Source organism: Cavia porcellus, unplaced genomic scaffold, assembly GCF_034190915.1.
Source record: "Cavia porcellus strain 051 isolate PalLab524CR breed Dunkin Hartley unplaced genomic scaffold, mCavPor4.1 scaffold_21, whole genome shotgun sequence".
NCBI lineage: Eukaryota > Metazoa > Chordata > Mammalia > Rodentia > Caviidae > Cavia > Cavia porcellus.
The window spans coordinates 6,754,111-6,775,361 of record NW_026947504.1 but is presented as its reverse complement, the minus strand read 5'-3'; the positions used below and the strand labels follow the sequence as shown (position 1 = coordinate 6,775,361).

General features: G+C 36.3%; 1 protein-coding gene across 6 annotated transcripts in view; it reads right to left on the bottom strand.

Moving 5' to 3' along the window:
• Positions 1–6,325: 6,325 nt before the first annotated feature.
• The window catches only part of Matr3 (matrin 3), a 29,450-nt gene continuing 14,524 nt past the window's right edge, over positions 6,326–21,251 (bottom strand). For 5 of the 6 annotated variants that reach the window (XM_013141031.2, XM_013141034.3, XM_013141033.3 and 2 more), the window contains 13 exons: positions 18,967–19,028; positions 17,903–17,944; positions 17,401–17,513; positions 17,019–17,071; positions 16,241–16,366; positions 15,368–15,493; positions 15,025–15,192; positions 12,995–13,126; positions 12,321–12,364; positions 11,844–12,213; positions 10,686–10,908; positions 10,061–10,182; positions 6,326–7,428 (listed from right to left, as the gene is read on the bottom strand). In XM_013141031.2, the coding sequence (XP_012996485.1) occupies positions 7,378–7,428; positions 10,061–10,182; positions 10,686–10,908; positions 11,844–12,213; positions 12,321–12,364; positions 12,995–13,126; positions 15,025–15,192; positions 15,368–15,493; positions 16,241–16,366; positions 17,019–17,071; positions 17,401–17,513; positions 17,903–17,944; positions 18,967–19,028 (1,632 nt within the window). In that variant the 3' untranslated portion in view covers positions 6,326–7,377. The remainder of the gene's footprint in view (positions 7,429–10,060; positions 10,183–10,685; positions 10,909–11,843; positions 12,214–12,320; positions 12,365–12,994; positions 13,127–15,024; positions 15,193–15,367; positions 15,494–16,240; positions 16,367–17,018; positions 17,072–17,400; positions 17,514–17,902; positions 17,945–18,966; positions 19,029–21,251) is intronic. The other variant, XM_063232183.1, reaches the window with a different exon arrangement.

Sequence of the window (21,251 nt, the reverse complement as noted above, 5' to 3'; positions counted from 1 at the left end):
CGCCCCCTCGTTCTGTGAGCTCTACCCTCCTAGACCACTAGAGAACGCAAGAGAGAACACGTGTATCCAAATGTCTCAGCTTCCAGAGCCACAGGTGTGCTTGCCAAATAGCCTGGCCGCGCACACCGGCGACACGCATTGAGTTATAGGAGAAATCCTGTCTCGTTCTTCCTGGAAGTCAGGACTTGGAGACCACTGTCCGGTCCCCCGGGCTGTCCATCCCTCCAGGATGGGAAACAATGAGCGAAGCAGCTAGGAACCAACTGAAATGTGAACTCCTACACTCCCAAACACTGACACTTGAAGAGGAACACCTTCATAACAGAGGGTGCTTACGTAGACATACACACTGAAATTAATAGACTAAGTGACATGCACAGATATCGCTTAAGATACTGACAGAAATATGATAAAGACAAATTGCCAGGGCCATGCTAATCGTCTTGCAGGGCCTGTATTCACGTTTGAACAGGCCTTTTATGCAGAGGGGAAAAAAGCATTCAAGAATCCCCATGTATGACCCCTTGGTGCTCTGCCCCAATATATTACTACCTACGACTTCCTTGCTCTCATTGACAAGCTCTAAAGACAATTTTCAAGCAAGGTAGGTATGAGTTTGTGTAAGAAAAAAACAAGAACTGAATGTATACATTGTATTGAAAAGTGCATATACGAACTGCAGTAATTTCTCATTGGCGAAACACGGAAACGAAGGTAAAAAATTACCTCTATACTCATGGAGTGTGAACCTTTTAAAAAGTTTATAATAGGGGCTGGGGATTTAGCTTAGCGGCATAAGTGCCTGCCTTGCAAGTGTGGGGTCGCGAGTTCGATCCCTGGTACCGATAAAACAGAAAAAGACAAAAAAAATTTACAATATATACTGACACTAAAAAATTTCCTGCATAGGAAAACCTGAATCCATGTTTTCTCCTAACTCAATTCATTAACAATGCTTTAGGTTAAAAGCCCATACGCGGGGCTGGGGATTTAGCTCAGCGGCATAAGCTCCTGCCTTGCAAGTAGGCAGTCGTGAGTTTGGCCCCTGGTACCGATAAAAAAAAAAAAAAAAAAAAAAAAAGCCCATACGCTACATGAAAAAAAAAAAGTGCTTTAGGTTAATCCAAAGCTACCAAAAAACCAAAACGTGTTCCATCCCTCATTCAGCCACTTTTAACAGTGTCCTAAACTGGGAGCAAATTTGGTTTTGTTGCTTGCTGAGCACGTGGCTTTCAGGAAAGAAACGGTTCACTTTTGCCAGGTTGAAATTTGTCAGGGGTACTGGTGAGGAACCTGGAAAAAAAGTGATCAAGAATATAGGTATAAACAGAATGAACATCACACGCAGAGCTCAGGTAATTTTTTTTTTGAGACAGGGTCTCTCGATATAGATCAGATTGGCCTCAATTTGCAGCATTCCTGTCTCAGCACCTGAATGCTGGGCTTACAGGTGTCCACATCAGCTCAAATACTCATGAGATGACCATACTTGTTACTTAATGGTAATCTTGAAAAATATGTACTAAATCTGGATTTTCCGTGTGAACCACTCAAAAGACCTGTTGTTTTCACACAAAAGAACTCTGGACCTAAGACTTATTACAAAGGCTTTGGGCTCAAATCCCTAATACATACGTACATGTACACACACTAGTCCCAGGTGGCAATGATTATACCATCACTGTGTAGTAATGCTTTTGTCTTTTTGAGACAGGGTCTAAGTGGCCTTGGGCTCACTTTGTAGTCCAGGATGGTCTCAAACTTGAAATTACCTACTTGCCTCCGCCTCCCAAATGCTGCGATTACAGAAGTGCACCAATATGTCTGGTTCTAGTCCTTTTTCTTAATGCTACAAAAGGATTACCTTCTGACCCAGAGTCCTCATGAAAATATCATGGGATTATTTTTTGGTCAGGTCTTAAAGTTTGTAGCCCCGGTTGACCTCAAAGTTGTGATCCTCCAGTGTTAGCCTCCCAAGTGCTAGGATCACAGGTGTGCAACATGATCCGACTGTTCACTTTAGAATGCTCACTGTGCCACCACAGTGAAAGGTACTGAAGATACACAGGCAGTACCTGGGCAGTGGCTCGTCTGTAACCCAACCACTCTGGGAGGATGAGGTAGGAGATTGAAGTCCAATCTGGACAACTCACAACCTGTTTCCAGGTTTTTCCTTAGGTTTTAGTGAATTTTAAAACTAATGTGACTTTAAAACATCAAATCCATATATGAATGAATATACAGGATAAACAATATTTAGAAATTAAGGTACGTATGGGGAATAAAGTTTAATTTTTGCCGAACAGTGATACATGAGCATACAGACATGCTGCATAAACAATTCTCTTGCCTGGGCCAAGCCCTTCTCTGTTGGCTCTGTGCAGCTTGCTGCTTAAAGATGGGTCCCCTACACTTGGAGAATGTGAAGAAACCATGAATTATTCAAACCTGTTTCACAGGCTCTCATGATGCTACAAATTACAAAGTGAAGGCAAAAAGTTTTGTTTTTTTAATGCTGGGGCTGCACCTCAGGGTTTTGCACACGCTAGGCTACATACAGCTACATTCTCAAGTCTGAGGTGCCTTCATAGTAATGCACACACCCCCTCCCTTAACTATTAAGTCCACATAGACTTGGTAGTTCCCAAGATCTAAAATTGCCTTTCAGTATTTCAAGCCAATTCTATGAAGAAAAATTTCACACTTAAAACTAATTTCTCCTGCCTGGCAGGAACAAGATCATTAGAGTTCAATTCCTGATACCCCTCCCTTCCAAAAACTCCAATTCTTGAAACCTCATTCTGTGCCCAACTCACCTTTGAATTAACTGATCAACTTCCGTAGTAAAGTTTACAAAGTATTTCTACCAACCCCCCCCCCAAGCTGGACCTACCTAGAAAATACTAGAACTAGTGCCCGAAACTTTTTCATGATTTAAAAAAAAAAAAAAAAAAACTGTACTCAATCTACCCCAAAGTGGCTACTTTCCAGTATTTCCTTTAGTTTTTAGCTTTGTAAGAAAAAGCTAGCCAGACATGGTGGTACACTGTGGCCTCAACACTTACAAGGCTTACCATGAATTTAAGGCCAGCCCAGGCTAGTGAACTCAAAACTAGCCTGAACTATATATCAAGACCCTGATTCATCATCACCACCACCACCACCTTTAAAAAAAAAAACGAAAAGAAAAAAGAGTGCTTCCTGAAACAGTAGCCAATCCAGGCAGGCAGGCAGGCAGGCAGGCAGAGAGAGAGAAGAGAACAGAACAGAAAGACAAAAAGAAAAGGAAAAGGAAAAGAACTGGGGATTTAGCTCAGCAGCACAAGTACCTACCTGGCAAACTCCAGGTTGGGAGTTCAATCCCCAGTACCAAAACCAACCAAGTAACAAAAAAAAAAAAAAAAAAAAAAAAAAAAAGAAAGAAAGAAAAGAAAACTAGTACTTCCTGCAACAGTAACCATTCCACGCATTGTTACATCCGCTAAGCCCAGCCATAGGTAGACTAGTTCTATGTGGTCTTTATCTTTCACATTGCCAACACTTGGGAAATATTTAATGTTACTGGAATTCATCACTAGAAAGGCCCTGCAATGTTTTCATCTCCTTAGTTTTGATATGTATTAACATTTGAGAACCACTAATTTACAAAGGAAGATATAACCATTTATGCCCTAGTGTTGTCTAATAATCTTGGCCTTACTTGAGTTATAGAACTGGTATCAAGAGTCCTTTTTACTGTTGGCTTAAAACAGGCTCAGAGCTCTTGCCAAGGAATACTATTTCAAACTCAAAACCACTGAATGTTCAAGCTTGGGAGGGGGAGAGACCAGGAATCAAATTCTTGACCTTGCACCTGCTAAGCAGGCATTTGTGCTGCTGAGCTAAATCCCCAGCCCAAAGCCATGAACTGTTAAGTACTGGGATTTTTTTTTTTTTTTTTTGTGGTACCAGGGATTGAACTCAGGACCTTGCACTTGCCAAGCAGGCGCTTATACCAACTGAGCTAAATCCCCAGCCCCTCCACGAACTGTTAAGAAAACCCAACAAAGAGGTACAGCCAAAGAACTGCTTCTATTTAAGTGCAAATTATCCTAAAAAGTTGATACACACTAAGTATACCAGTACATGTCTGTAATCTCAGCACTCACTAGGCTGGGGGAATTTCAAGTTCAAAGCCACTCTGGGAAATGCGAAGGACCCATTCCAAAAAAAAATTTGGAGTGAACAATGACAAGATCCTGCCATCTTCCTTCTCCTTTCACAACCTTACAGCCCTGCCATATCCTTTAAATATAGAAGATGCTAGGCAAGGGGGCTGGGGATTTAGCTCAGCGGCATAAGTGCCTGCCTTGCAAGCAGGCAGTCGTGAGTTCGATCCTCGGTATCGGTAAAAAGGAAAAAGACAAAAAAAAAAAAAAAAGAAGATGCTAGGCAAGGTGGGGCACACCTGTAATACTAGCATTGAGAAACTGAGGCAGGACTCTCACTAGATAAGAGACCAGCCTGAGCTTCACAGTGAATCCAAGGCAAGCCTGGACTACATGCCTGGACTCTGTCTCAAAAAAAACCAAAAAATAAACAAAAATCCCCAGGAACTTAGGGAATTCAGATAGAATCTTTAAAAATTCTTAGAATCTCACCATGTAAAATGTCTGGAGCAAGCATGGTAATATACTAATCCCAGCACTCTAAGAAGCTGAGGCAGAAGGATCCTGTGTTTCAGCCTAGCCTAGGCAACAAAATTAGGGATGTAGTTCAGTATGAAGGGGTAAAAACTTCCTAGAGATGTGGTCAGATAGCTCATTTTCCTTAAACAAAAAAAGTGTTTTTTCCTGAGATGGGCTCTGTGTTGCCCAGAATGGCCTCCAACTTACCCTCTTGCTTTAACCTTGAGTAACACACAAGGCACACATCATTGTGCCCAGCAATGTAAAATTCTTATGACACTCAATACTACTACAGCTACTCAAATCTCTTAAAAAACACTATCAGTGGGGTGGGGATTTAGCTCAGTGGTACAAGGGCCTGCCTGGCAAGTATGTGGTCAGAAGTTCAATTTCCCCATTCAAAAAAACAAAACAAAAACAAAAACAAAAACCAGCTGGTCACTGTGACATAAACCTGTAACCCCAGTACTCAGAAGGCTGAGACAGGAGGATCTTGCAAATTCAAGACCAGCCTAGGTTACAAAGTGAGTTCAAGGGCAATCTGTACTGCACTGTGAGACCTTGTCTCAAAAACACACGCACAAACAAAACAAAAACAACACTATCAGCAACAACTAAGAGAGTAGGGTAGGGATTAACCGAAGAAAGTATTCCTTCACATTTATGTATCATGACTGAGGATGAAGTTATGGCAAGAGATAAAGTATAAAATTTTACAGTATGTTTAAGTGGAAAATATCCCTATTAGTTTTGTCACAATCTGGGGAAACATGCCGTCACTACAAGCGTATATATATACTACAAGCGTATATATAAAAATTTCTCACTTCTAAACGACACTAAAGATAAACTCATCAAACCATTTTTCAACTTGCTAAATTCAACGAAGTAGGATCTATGAGGGCTAAGGATTTATCTCAATGGCACAGTGCCTGTCTGGTAAATCCAAGGTCCTGAGTTCAATTCCTTCTTAAAAAAACACCCACAAAACTAAGCAGAATCTATAAAATAAGCTACCATCAACAGGAAACAAGGGTTCTACTATATGTGTAATATTTTTTTGGCAGTGGCTATTAGTTAATAAACTCAATTAAATCAAGGTTGGTAATTAGTAAAGTCTAAAACTTAAATGGCAAGAATTTTTTGTACATATTACATACATTGCCTTAGGTAACTCCCCTTCATGGAGGAGATCTTAAGATTTTACCCAACAATTTGAAATTTCCTTTAATAATCTGGTCTTCAAACTCTGAATGACAGTTCTTTTTGTATTTAAAATTAATTTGTTTGACAGGTGGTAACTAAACACAAAAGAATCTGTAGTTACTTTGAAAGGCTGGCACAACTAATTCGTGCTACTGTTATTTCCAGTTTTATAGTTAAAGCTATGGACACTGTCTTAACATAAGTTTTTGCGATTACTTACTGTCTTAACATAAGTTTTTGCGATTACTTAATGTTTAGCATTTTAAACTCACAGGGTTTTACAAACCATGCATAATCACATTTTAAATTATTTAACACAAACAAGAAATCTGCCAGCACCATAAAGCTTAAAATTTGGATCTTTAGTAGCAGTAGACACTCTAGACTAAAAAGTAATGTGGTAAAGCATGCACAAAAGTTTAACAGTGAATAAAAACCACAACTCACAAATATAATGGTTAACATTCCAAACGTATAACCAAAGAACATGGCCTAGGTTTTCTTTTTATTGGTATTCACTTCAGTAACTTGAATCCACAGATATAAGCAGTATATGACCAGAGAGTTACAAGTAAACACAGATTATACATGCAAGTTTCTGTTCACAAAGGTCACATGTGCAGGTACATGAATTAGAAGCGTGCGTCAAGAATTATGGCCAAACTTTTTAAAATGCAAAAGTGTAAAATTACATATTGAAAAATATGAAGATGGTCTACACACTTCAAAAATCAATGTTGCTTATACCAAAGATGTATGACAGCTATAGGATTCAAGTGACAAGCAATAAGATCCTCAGAAGTTAATACTGGTCAAAGAGAACGGGAATATTTTTACATTTCACTGAAAATACATTGACTACTAGAATACGAAACCTAGCAGGAACTCAGGGGAAAAATTACAAAATCTAAAACCAATTACTTAATATTTCCTAAACAGCATGACATTCAAAGAAATATACCTAATATACCTAAACAGCATGACATTCAAAGAAAATTGCACCTGCATTGGAACTGCTAATCTCACATAAAGTTCCCTAAAAATGAAATGCAACCCAGTTTCAAACTCCAAACGAAAAGTCTGCAAGGCTCAGATTAAAATGTGGAATGTTTCAGGTGAAAGTAATAAAAATACAGTCAGTTTTGTTCTTTATTGAATGGAATCAAAAATTGTTGACATTTCTTTGAAGCTTGAACTACTAAATTTCATTTGTCTGAATGGTTCTATGTTATCTTTTTCTTAGTGGTGCAAGTTGTTTGAGCTTACGTCAGTCTCTACAAAGTACTTTTGTCTGTTGCTGTTCTGATGAAACGAAACTATTCATCATTAACTTATGTGTATTTTTTGCTATTAACACTTAACACATGAACAGACATCTATTATTTTTCCACTAAAACAAAAGAGTACAATAGTTTTTTTCTAACTATCAGTTTTGTATTTAAAAAAGGTTAACATTAAAAACAAAGAACCATTGTTTTCTTTGAAATCAAACTTCTCGTACAGCTTAACCTTCCTTCTTCTGCCTGCGTTCTTCTGCCAATTTATTCAGAAATTTCTGAGAAAAGAAAAAAAATAGTACAGAGATTAAGTTACCTAAGAGAAACATACATCAACTAAAAAATATTTTATTCAAGTTTGTCCAACCCAAACTATGACTTTATCAATATTTGAAGAATTAAAATTTATTTTTGAGACAAGCTTTCACTATGTAGTTCAGGTTGACCTTCAACTCACAGTGATTCTGCCTCAGCCTCCCATCTCACCTTCTCACATGCTGGGATTATAGACCTGTACCACCATGCCCAGATAAATTAATCAATTCTTATTGTACGAGACTAAACTGACTCAGAAGACATCACAATAAGGCATGGAAAAAATAAAGTTTAATGTGAAAAATGAGTATTTCAATGTGCTATTAACCATAACTTGTACAGATGAGAAAACAAGGAACACAGTTAAACAGAACTAGTGGGGCTGGGGATTTAGCTCAGCGGCATAAGGGCCTGCCTTGCAAGCAGGCAGTCGTGAGTTCGATCCCTGGTACCAATAAAAACGAAAAAGACAAAAAAAAAAAAAAAACAGAACTAGTGTACTCCAACATAGTCAAATATGTTTTTAAAGGACCCGTAATAAATATTTTAGGTTTGTGGGGCACTAAGAGTCTTACCTATATTTTTCCTGTACTAAAGTAGCCACAGGCAATTTGCAAAACAATAATCATGGTATATTATAACAAAATATGTGAAACTTTACAAAAGTAGAAGACAAAAAAACTGGTCTGAACTACACACCCAGATCCTATCTCCAAAAAAAGGGAAAAGAAACAAGAAAAAAAATTTTTTTTAACGTCAGGTGTAGGGCTGAGCTGACCGGCATAAGTGCCTGCCTTGCAAGTGTGCAATTGTGAGTTCAATCCCCGGTACAAAAAAAAAAAAAAAAAAAAAAGTCAGGTGTAGTCACATTCCTGTAATCCCACTACACTGAGAGGCCAAAACAAGGAGATCACAAAGTCAAACCCAATGTGGCAAACTGATGAGATCCTGTATCACAAGGGAAACAACAAAAGCCTTGGATGTACCTACATTCAACTCCCAGTATCACCAGAAAGCTACCTGCAATAGACCAAATATCTAACTATAAAGTGTAATACTGTTTCTACAGTATGAAAGCATTTAGAGACTTAAATTATTTCCATACTCTGCTAGGCTATACACAGTTTCTGACTCCCAACCTCTTAATACACTAGATGTCAGGGGTATAAACCAGTGGTAGAATGTATGATTGATATGCTTGAGACCCTGGGACAAATTCTTATCAAATACATACTCTTAACCTAAACTGCTATGATAGTAACTGTCATTCTTTTTTCACACCCACACTGGTAAAGACATATACCCCAAAAAGTTGTATTTAAAGCAAAATAGCCAAAAACTGAGATTATTCCAAAATTCATGGCTACCTTTATTCATATCTAACACAGAAAATTTGTCTGATGACAATTTGAACAGGTTGAGTATCCCTTATCTGAAAGAGTATCCCTTATCTGAAAGACTAAAGTGTTTTGGGTACAAGGTTGTGAGCTTGTTCCCTGGCACAAAAAAATAAAAAAAAGTTTTGGATTTTAGATTTTAGAGTATCTAACAAATACATACCCAAAATACCTTGCAATGAACAAAACTGAAGCCTACACACAAAGTTCACTTACTTCATACATACCTTATATTCACATAGTCTAAATGAAAATTATTTTTCACAGTTCTGAAAGATGAAATCTAGGGCCTTATACACAGTAGGCAAGTGATCAGACACTGACCCTAACTCTAGCTCCTGACAGTAATTTTATACAACGTTTTTAGTGTTCTAGCATTTTGACCAATGCCTGTCAGGGCTAGGTCGAATCTCTTATTTGTGACATCATGTCACTGTAAGTTTCAGATATTAGGGATACTTAACATGTAGTAACTTCATAATATAAAATGGTGTGAAAGCTATCTTTATTGCTTTTCTTGGAGACAGGATCTTGCTAATGTAGTACAGGCTGGTCCTGAAATTGCTTAAGTAGGCCAGGCTGGCCTTGTGATGATCCTCTTGCCTCAACCTCCTGAGTTACTGAGATTATAGGTGGGCACCACCATACTCAGCCTAAATTATCTTTAATCGTAAATTCTTTACTTGCTTTCTCCTATTACCTATTTCAATAGATAAGACTTTAAAGGTCTTTTACTTAAAAATAGGAACTGGTTATTTCTTCTGTTACACTTTTATCTGAAGTATATTAAACTCAATAATGATGATGAAAAATCATTAAGTAGGGACACAGCACTTTACAAAATTTAAAAGGCTTCATACTATTCCACTTAACATTCAGGTTTCCAAGACTTTCCAAATAAAGAGAAGTTATAGCCCATCACTGATCTGAGATATCTGTGTGATTTTAGCTATCCTGTAACCTTTGTAAGTTTAGAAATTACTAAGTTAACATCAACCAGAATAACTATGGAAAGAGGTTGAACAGAATCTTCTCAAATCCATTAAATTGCTTAAACCCTTTCAAACCTTTCAAGTAAAAAAGAAAGCTATTCCCCTCAGGATAAAACACTGCTGGATCCAGAAATGCATTTATTTCCATAGCATAAATGATTTGTTAGTTTTTACAGAAGAATTCTCCTCTTTTTATTCAGCCTTACCTTTAATTTCTGATAATGAGGAAGGCTGCTGCAATGAGTATTCTTTGCAACTTCTTCATTTGTATAAAAGAGTGAACACAGCTTACAGTAAAACCCTGTTTTAGGTATCACATAGTCTATACCTAGAAACACAAACATATGTTCTTACAAATTAAGTAAACTGAAGATATTCTTTAGTAGTCTCTAATCTTTTTTCCTATCAATATAATCTGAAGTAGACCACATATTTGTGACAAAGAATCTAATATGGCTTATGGTGGAAACAAAACAAAATCAAAACCATGACATTACCAGTTGCCAGCTGACTTTGTCTGATATTCAAGGTCTCACCTAACTGTACTTTTAAAATAACAGAAATTAACACTGAAACATGAAACAAAAAGCAATGTATAATTTGTAGATACTTTTATGAGGAAAGAACAACATAATAGAAAATCAGGAGACTTGTGTAAGAGGCAAAAAAGACCAGTATAAATCTGTTAAGGTTTATGAATGTTTCCCCACAAAAAGGGTAACATACTATCAGAACTTACATAAGATCATATTTTAAATCTTATTTCAGTAAATTTGTAGGAGTAGGGGTAGGTAAGAAAGGGGAAGAACAAAGGCTTAAATAAAAGCTCACCAACAGGAACATTGGGCTGGTATGGTCCAATTCTATACTCATCTGGGATGGTAAAGTCGTCCTTGTTTTCATCACTTTGGCCATCTGCATTTTCACTTGTATCTTTGTTGGGATCATCAGCATTCTCGGCAGATTCAGCACCTGGTTCTGTATTTTCTTCATTTTTAATTCCATTTTCCAACGCTGCTTCGTTGTCTTGATCAAGTTCCTCGATCTTGTCCACCTTAATTTCAATCAAACCATCATCATTTTTGTCACCAGATTTAAATGCCATGCCCAATTTACGAAGTTTCTGAAGCTCTGAATCTTCCTCATCACCAACCTCATCTAGAGTGACAAAACCTTCCATACTCCCTGGGAAACGACGTTGTTAAGAAAGATAAATTTACTCTGCAACAATTATCCTGCAGCGTCCCTTCCATTTGTTTTACTTGAAAGGGATGGGATAACGTCTTTGTTTTTATTCTCTCAAAACACCGACTTTTTCCTTTCTTTACCAAAATAATGGCTCTTTTTTTTGGGGGGTGCTTTGAGACAGGGTCTCATTGTAGTTCAGACTGGCCTTGAATTCACTATGTAGCCCAGGCTGGCCCTGATCTTGCACCCAATCCTCAGGCGTTGGCCTCCTGAGTGTTGGGATTACAGGCATGTGTGACCACACACCTATCTGCTGACATCTTAAAAAACATAATTCAGAGCCAGGTATGATGGCTTACACCTGTAATCCCAGCACTCAGGAGGCTGAGGCAGGAGGATCGTTGCAAGTCCAAGACTAGCCTAGGCTATAAAGGTGTGCCAACATGCCTAGCTTAAAACCAATTTTGTTTTAAGTGTCTTCTGTTAGTCAACTTATCGGAAACCTCTAACTCACTTTTTAAAAAACATGCTGTACTATAAAGCAGTATTAATATATTACCACAATACAGAGGCATATAAGATTTTGTCTTTCACCTTGACTCTAAAGTGTTCTTTGCAAATTGACTTTGTTTCCACTTATAATGAAATGTCCTATTTACTCAATTTATTGCAGAGTTGGGATTTATATTCTGAATCAATCTGATTTTTCTGATACAAATAATATAACTATCTGATCCTGGAGTAATCTGGAAAACTGATCTACTATGCTATTAAAACAAGGCAATATAAAATCTTTTTTACCTTTTTAAGTTTTTTCTTTGCTGCTGCTGAAGCACTTGCATCTTTTTTTATAGCTTTATCTGAAGTCTCCTTTTTCCCATCAGAAGCCACATCACCTAAATTAGCAAGATCAGTATCATCTCCCACTGAACTGCCACTTTCTAGAAGAGCTGCTGCTTCTTCTTCATCTACAAGTAGTTCATCTTCAGATTCAAGAAGCATATTAGGCTCCTGTTCTGTTTGGTCATCCTTTGTATCTTTCTCAGCATCTTCACCTGACTTCTCTTCTTGTTCTTTACCTTCGGCTGTACTTTCAGTCTTCTGAGAACCATCTGTTTTGGACTTCTTATCACTTGGAGATTCTTTGCCATCTGGAGAATAAGATCTTTTTCTGAAATAAAAACACACACACACAACACACACAAAAGAAACAGTGTTTCTGGATTGGAAACATAAAAATATACTATATGTATACAATCATAAGCAAAATGAAATTACCGAGACTTATCTTTCTTCAATAAGTCAATTCCTCTGTTGGGAATCTAAAAAACAAAAGTTTCGTGACATTTAAATGTTTTAAAATATACTCATGCAGATCACACAATCATCCAATTAAATAATTTATAATTATCTGTATACTCTTTTTGGGTACCGGGGATTGAACTCACGACCTTGTGCTTGCCAGGCAGGCAGGCAGGCAGGCACTTATAGCACTGAGCTAAATCCCCGGGCCCTGATCATCCTTATAAAAGCCAACTCAGCACATTTTGAACTCACTACATAGCCCACACTGGCCTTGAACTCATGGTGATCATCTCCCTCAACTTCTCAAGTGCTGGGATTACAGGCATGTTGCCACCAAGCCCAGCTGTAATTCTTATAATCATGTCCAAACCCTAAACTGCTTAAAATCAACTCATCATAATCATTAAATCAACAGGAACAGATAATACATGTTTTTGTAACAAGACTGTTCAAACAAAAATTTAAATAGGTAAAAGCAATAAAGGTGTTAAACACTAATTTTAAAACTTTCAGTAATAGAGAAGACAAGAAAAATTGGAGATATTTTCTTTCAATGACCAAATCTTACACAGGATTTAGGTATCACAGCACAGTCACCATAGCAGAATGTCATTTGAGCTAATGAATACAATTCCAGCACTACATACCCTCAGTACCAGTTTTTTGTATTTCTCAGACAGGTCAACCTTAACACATCTCCCTTGAAACCACAGGGCTTTTTTCAGACAATGGTCAACCATTGCCATTGCATCTTCTCTGGTCTCCATCTCAATGAAAGCCTAAAATAAACAACCCATAAAGGATATTAATTTTCATAAAACTGTATAGAATTTTATCATTTATTCTACTACTGATTAGGAGACTATAATCTTTAGCACAGCAACACGATTCCAAATGTAAAAAGGGACAACCTGACAACTCTCCAATAATCTTTGTAGGCTCAAATATTTAGCGATCAGTATACAGTCTTTTTGCAAAAGATTATAATAATCAAAACTATGAGCCCAGCACTTGTGAGGTTGAGGAAGGAGGACTGCTACAAATTCATGGCTAGCCTAGGCTACAGAGTTCAAGACCATTCTGAACTGCAAAGTGAGATCGTGTTTCAAAAAGACCAAAAAACAAAAAAAACAAAACAAAACCAACAAAAATACCACCATCACCACAAAAAAACCTATGGGAAATGAAAATTCCCAACGTTGAGCTGAAAATACCCAACAAAAATTAAAAGCCAGGTGTGATGGTACATGATTGTAATCCCTGTTACTCAGGAGGCTGAAGTAGAAAGAAGTCCCAAGTTCAAGGTCAGCCTGGTCTACTTAGTGAGATCTTATCTTACAATAAAAAGTAAAAAGGCAAGGGCTATATAACATAGCTCAGTGACACAGTGCTTTCCTAGCATGCTTGCAGTCCTAGATTTTAATTTCTAGTGCATATGGAGATGATGACACATATATTGTACATGTGCTCTCCTCATTGATTTTGCTTGCTGGGGAATGAACCAGGTCTTATTACTGAACTATATCCAATAGTCCTCTGAAGTTTTTTTTTTTGTCTTTTTCGTTTTTATCGGTACCAGGGATTGAACTCACGACTGCCTGCTTGCAAGGCAGGCGCTTATGCCGCTGAGCTAAATCCCCAGCCCCAATCCTCTGAAATTTTAAAGAATGAAAAATGTAAGACAACCTATTTTAGTCATTAAATAGAATTTGACAAGTCTGCAGTATCCAATGTTCATAAAATATTCTTGTGGTTTAAATGGGTGCCTATGAGGATTCAAAATTTCAACTTTCATCCATCCAATTCATGTACTTGTTAACTCAGTGAAACATGTACAATACCAGTTGATGAGAAAAAGAGAAGAAGCTGGGCGTGGTAGTGCACGCCTGTAATCCCAGCACTTGGAAGGCTGAGGCTGGAGGATCACTGCCAGTTTTGAGACCAGCCTGGGTTATGAAGTGAGCACATGGCTAGCCTGAACTGCATGATGAGACCCTGTCTCAAAAAGACAAAAAGAGGGGGATATCTATATTTATATAGGACTCTCTGGAAGCAAATACTAGAAACAATGTTACCAACCAGGATCCTTTTTCTGATACAGGACTTAAATTTGCAATGAGTCCCCCTGGCTGTCAGCCTACCAAATTCGAGGATCAATGTGTAGGCTACCACTCCTGATGAAGATCTTTTTATTTTGTATTTCTAGAATTTATTCAATGCTTCACCATGACTCTCTACTATGTCTTAAAAAGAAAAAAACCCCACTGTTCATCATTATATGGTTAAGAAAATAAACCTGTAAGTTATACAAATTCTTTATCAACAATGAAGGTAGACTGGTAACACACACACACACACATACATTTTTTAAAAAATACATCTATGTAGTCCAGACGGTCCTTGAACTTACAACTTATAGTGATCTTTGTACCTCAGCCTACTAGGTGCTGGAATACACACACTTTCAGTGCCACGACCTCACATACGCTAAACACATACTTCACCACTAAGTTCTACTCCCAGACAAATATTTTAAGCATTTTGAGAAACAAGATTTTTTTCAACATTTTCAGTTGGGGATATACCTCAGTGACAGAGCACTTGCCTATCATCTATGAGGGCTTGAGTTGAATCCCTAGTACAGTCAAAGAAAAATGCTTCTCTGTGTATATGTTACCTGACTTTTCATCCTCATCAATATATAATTCTTTATTTTTCCATAAGGTTCAGCAAGCTTGAGGACAGCACTATCAGAGTAGCCAGAATGGGGTAAATTACTGAGATGTATCACACGTCCAAGTTCTTGTTTTTGATCAAATTTCTGATCTGGCTTTCCTTCAGGTTTCTTTATAATGAAGAAGGAAGAAAAAGTCAAACATTGTTAAGGTATACTACAATCATTAATCAATAGTTTAAAAATCCCAGTTTGTATCAACCCGTTTACATTGACAAAGTGAGTAAACAACTAAATGATGTAATAAATTGAAAGATTCTACGTAACTCAGGAAAAGATTTACTACCTTTATTCTTTTATATTTCTGGGATAAATGAACTCTCACTGGCTTGCCAAATACTAATGCTGGTGTAGTTGTATAATAATCCACTGCAGCTTGAGCATCTTCTGTAGTTGCCATTTCAATAAATGCCTGAAATTGTATAGAACAATTATTTGTTAAAAAAAAAAAAAAAAAACGCAGAAACACAACATTGTTCTCATTCTTATATTTAATTATTAAATCAGAAGCATTTTCAGAACTCTCAATATGGTATCTTACTAAAATTAAAAGGTTCCTGGGCATGATGTCGCGTGCCTATAATCCTAGCACTATGGAGGCTGAGGCAGGATTGCCATGAGGTTGAGGCCAGCCTGGGCTATACAGCAAGACTGTGTCTCCAAAACAAGGAAACAAATGATACATGCTTCTAATTTAAGATACAGAAGCAGCTGGGATTAAGAGAATTACAAATTCTAACTCAACTGGGCATTTTAGCGAGATGGTCTGTATATTAAAAATGGCTAGGAGTATGCTATGGGTTCAATCCTTAGTATTGAGAAAAAGTTATTTTTACATTATATCCAGGCTATTATGTAATGGGCTGAAAAAGCAATTTGCTATTAATTTTGGTTTTAAATTCGAAATGGCTTTCCAAAGAATTTTCCTCCTACAATCCCTTTAGCACTATAGTAGTAACAATTACTATTGCAGAATCATAGTTTATGAAGTTACCAATAATCTACTAGTGCTAGACACTGACTTAAGTTTAACTAGTGGCTTTTTTCTTACAATCCAGATTAGTGAAGATTACAGAGCTCCTTTTCTAATCCAAAACCATTTAATTTCTTTGGAAAATACACCTAGAGATATGCATCATATGCCTATTTCAACTCATACCTCATTGATTTTATTTAGAATCAGATGATTTGAAATAACTCCAAATGGTTCCACCAGCTGTAACAGTTGGTATCTCAAGTTTTTCCCTCGTTGAAAATCCATGATGTGAACAACTCGGCTAGTTTCCTATCCATTGTAGGAGAAAAAAAATCAAATGAATGAAAATCTCTTAAAAGTGACATGAATGGGCAGAGGGTATACAATGTATGCTTACTGGACATAAAGCCCTAAACACTTAAAAAACTAAATAGGCCAGGGGTTCAGCAACGTTAACTGCTGCCTGGCAAGCATGGGGTCATGAGTTTGATCCCTGACACCAAAATCAAAAAAACTAAATTAACATTAAAGATATCATATACTAGAATTTTTAATAGTGTATAATCAGAAAAGATTACTTAAAGTAACAACTGGTAATGTACTAGACAATTTAACACACACAGCAAATGAAATGTCACTGAATCAATTCTTTTGGGAAAAACCCAAATGGTTGTATTATTAAGAAGTTTTGCAAAATAGCCTGTGTACTAATTTTTTAAATCAAGCATTGTGCACATAACTAGGAATCAGAAATTCTATTATGCTGAATCATGGTGAGATCTCTGTTACTGGCATATAAAAATTAAAGTTTTAACTATTATCAGTAATATAAAAACCTAGTGATATTCAACTTGTAACACTGTTCATCTCATAAGGATTGATACGTATTCAATTAGTACATAAAGTTAAATCATATTTATATAATGATAAACACAATAAAAGCAATAGCTATACTACTGACCACTCTGCCTTTCTGCATGTGTCTTGGTCCTTGCAGGTTTCCATTTCCAGCACCTTTTGGGGGAAAAAGCATTTAAAATAAATGAACTTTTAACTGAAAAATGTACTTCTTTCAAAAACAAATACCAGTTCTGATGTACAACTTAGTGCTACAGCAGCTGCCTCATGTGCTGGAGGTCTTGAATATGAATCTAGCACCATACAACACAAAAAACCAAAGGTGGAGGAAATAAAAAGACATTATAAACATGGTCTTGTTTCTATACTGTTATCTTAAAGTAACATTTCATTGAGCCTTCTTATGCCTACAATCAATTTTTATGCCTACATTCAATTTTTATAGAAGGTATCAGAGAAAGGTAATATAAATTTCACATAATCACCCAGATTTCCTCTTGGTCCAACTGCTGGTCCACCAAGATGAAATGATGGAGGGGGCGGTCCCAAAATTCCTGGTGCTGGGTTTGTAGACTGCTGCAACATGAATGGGTCACCCCTAATAATGTGAAGAAATAAAATATGAAACATAATAGAGGGCCAATAAATGTTATGATTTTTTTTTTTTTGTCTTTTTCCTTTTTATTGGTACCGGGGATCGAACTCATGACTGCCTGCTTCCAAGGCAGGCGCTTATGCCGCTGAGCTAAACCTCCAGCCCCCAAATGTTATGATTTTTTGTTAAAGCATCCCTTGTATTCTCTGATCAATTTTTGAGAGCATTTAGAAATGAAATAACAGAAAATCTAATAAAAACTGAAAGACTCAAACTACAGCAACCTCTATACAGAAAATGTAAAAATATTTTCATGAAATACTGGAAGTTAAAAACAAGATTCCTTACATTGATCTCCTTTACAAACAAGAGCTTAAAAAATTTTAACTTACATTGTGTGTCCTGTATCATTGTCAGGATTCCATTCTGGATAGCTTTAAAAAGATCAGAAAATCAACTTTAAAATAAAACTGTCCTTGTCACAAAGTAGCCTTGTTTGGCCTCTAACGTAGAGATCATTTATTAGTGAACTTATTTGAGAGTCTAAGTGTCAAAAAGTCATAGTTTTAATCATGTTAATATAGGTATCTCAAAGGAAGAATTTCAAAACTTCATAATAGTACAAATGAATGCGTATAAACTTGCCATGCATTGCTTGCAAATGCAGGTGATACAGGCTGAAAGTTAAAATTTTCCCTACAGTTGTTAAATTAGAAGGTGAAAAAGTATTGCATAAATCCTTTATGTGGATTACATAAGGAAACAAGAATAGATCACAAGTTTTTCTTCCCAATAGTAAATATCAAGAGCACAATTAAGTTGTGGCACTTCCCTAAACAGAGCTAGGTATATAGATACTTAAACTCCAGTCTAGCTATGTAGTTCAGGCTAGATTCAAATTCAGCATGACTTCAAACTCATGGCAATCCTCCTGCCTTAAGTCTTCAGAGTGCCTGAGTTTATCCATGTGCGCCATCACTAGGCTGCCCGAGGTGATTTATGAACCCCACTTCACTGTAGCAGCCTAACCTCAGAATCAGTGTATGGCAAAAATAACAACTGCGTCACAATTTTGCTTAATAATATAACTATTAACCCCTCATATCGTTTGTATTTTTAGAGCATTTATTAACTATTATTAAAGCATATGAATCAAAAAAAAAAAAGCATATGAATCTCTTTTACAGGGGTTGTCTTTCACTTAAGTCTTAAAATTCTTTTCATTGGCATAGAAAAGCCAATATATATGTATTTTATCCCAAATCATGTAACAGAGTATCTAATACTCAATGTAAGATTATAGACCTAGAAATGTTATTTGTAATATCGCCCAGACAGTATTAACTATGTGAGAATAACACTTTTGACAGTACAATTAAAAAATGAACTTCCAAAACCAATAATGTCTGTTTCTGATTCACGATAAGGATGCTTTAAAGGTATTTCAAACTCCTACATTTCAAGAAGAAGCTGGCATCGACGACTGTGACTTGCTCCATTGATATGTTGACTCCACTCCTGCAGCAAAGTAAATTAGAATTAACAAAAATACAATGATGATATTTTCATTTGAACCATCCAAATTCTAGGATGTTAATGCTTATGCTGTATTATAGGCTGTACAAGCATCTGTCCATTCGTTAAATCACACTTATTTAGCATAAAACCGTCTCTCTGTGTATCTGACGCTTGATCCTGCCCTCAAATACGCCATGCACATTCTTGGAAAAACTGGATTAACTTGGTCAACATACTTAGAAATGTGATAGGAAAAAGGTAACAGTACAGCATTAATAAAGATTAAGAACAGTAACTGACTCTGAGATCAGGTAAAATATTAAATTGCTATGGATCAAACTTAAAGTATTTATTACATATTAGAAGTGCTATTATATAACTGTAAATGATAAAATATAGTTTATATCTACTAAAATGATTAAATATACTTTTCTAAAAAATGGATAGGCAAGGGGCTGGGGATTTAGCTCAGAGGCATAAGTACCTGCCTTGCAAGCAGGCAGTCGTGAGTTTGATCCCTGGTACCGATAAAAAGTTTAAAAAAAAAAAAAAAAAAAAAAAAAGACCAAAAAGAAATGGATAGGCAGGAAGCTAAATAAAATCTTTAACTTCATCCAGCCTTTAAGGCACAGTAGGTAGTATACTACCTACTAAGTTTGTGAGTCAGACCATAATTTGCACTGTCATAAAAAACGTGATTTAACAAGAATTGGCTTGTCTAGAAATATTCTCATTTAGCAAAGAATTAAGCTGCTATTCTTCCCTGACACTCAGGAACGTATTTAAGAAATGGCAGTTTCCAAACTTTAAAGGCAGGAAACATTACATTTTGTCAACATTTGTTCTTTTGTGGTTTAAGTTTGGAGGAATTAACTGAACTTCATATTTTATTCAAATATTTTCCTTTCTTTAGGCAAAAAGAAAATCCTTATATACTTAACTTTTAGCCAACAAAGCAGCAAAATGGGCTGTGCTATCAACTCGCGCGGTTCTATTCCTGATGTGACTCCTTGGTCCAAGTCAATTTAAATTAATGTGAAAATGTTCTAAAAGAGTTGTGAAAACAAGTGAATAAAGGTAAACTACTTATCAGAACATTACCAGGCACGTAAGAAGTGCTCCAGGAAAAAAAAAAAAAAAACTATCTGTATTATTTTACAACTTGTTTTTACATCACTGAGTCACAAATTTCCATAAATTGAGATACTTGCTGCAATACTTATTATACCTAATACAATTATAAGTGGAATATGATCAGGCAATTGTCCTAGAGGGGCTGGGAGGTTTCAGTTTAACCAAGATATATTAAGTTTTAGAATGGTGTTTTATAAATGGGATCCTAATTTTAAAAAATAATTTACATTAATTACAACTTTTACATACATTTCTAAACGGTAACAGAATAAACTAAAACCTTACAAAAGAACTAAGTTTGTAAACACTCCCCACAACACATAAAATGGTACTTTGCACATAACTATCAACTACTATTCAGTCCTGTCTCTCAAAACTAGGTTCCTTTAAGAATAATTAGTGGGAACTCTAGCTGGCTCTACAATCAAATATTTGGAACATATAGTTTCCTCGCAAAGCAACAGACCAATTACTTGTGGAACCCACTTTTAAATGTCTACAGTATCAGCAAGAGAAGGCCTAGCCAAAATTCAGAAGACAAATTAACATTTTTGAACCTAAAATCTTCAGATTTCATGGAAAATATCCTTAACAAACAATGTTTTAGGAGAATAAGTAGTTATTTTATTAGGAATGCATCTAATGCACAGGAGTTGGAAAAGGTACATACCAGAGAAGAAATTATATTCCTCATGTTTTTTAAAGGTTCAAACTTATAGTAAAAAATGTAGTTGGTCTTTCAAAGTGCTGAAAAGGTCAAGATCAGTAAATCAATTGTGTACCTTGGAAGCCCACTGAATATTAACTTGCAATAATGTATTTGATCTCTTACTGGGTTTTTTTGTTTATTTGTTTCTTTAAGATGAAGAGTAAAAGTCACGCAATCGTTTTTAAAAAAAACTCTTGTATCCTCATATGCTACACTGAAGTAACTCTTACTTGATTGAGATTATTAAGGATTCCCTTTTTAAACTCAGATGTTTCTGTAGGAAAATGATCATTTTGTTTCCAAGGTATCTTAAATTATGTAAATAATAATCTGGGAAGCACTTCCAGAATGGCAGAATAAAGAATAATTTAAGGGCTTTT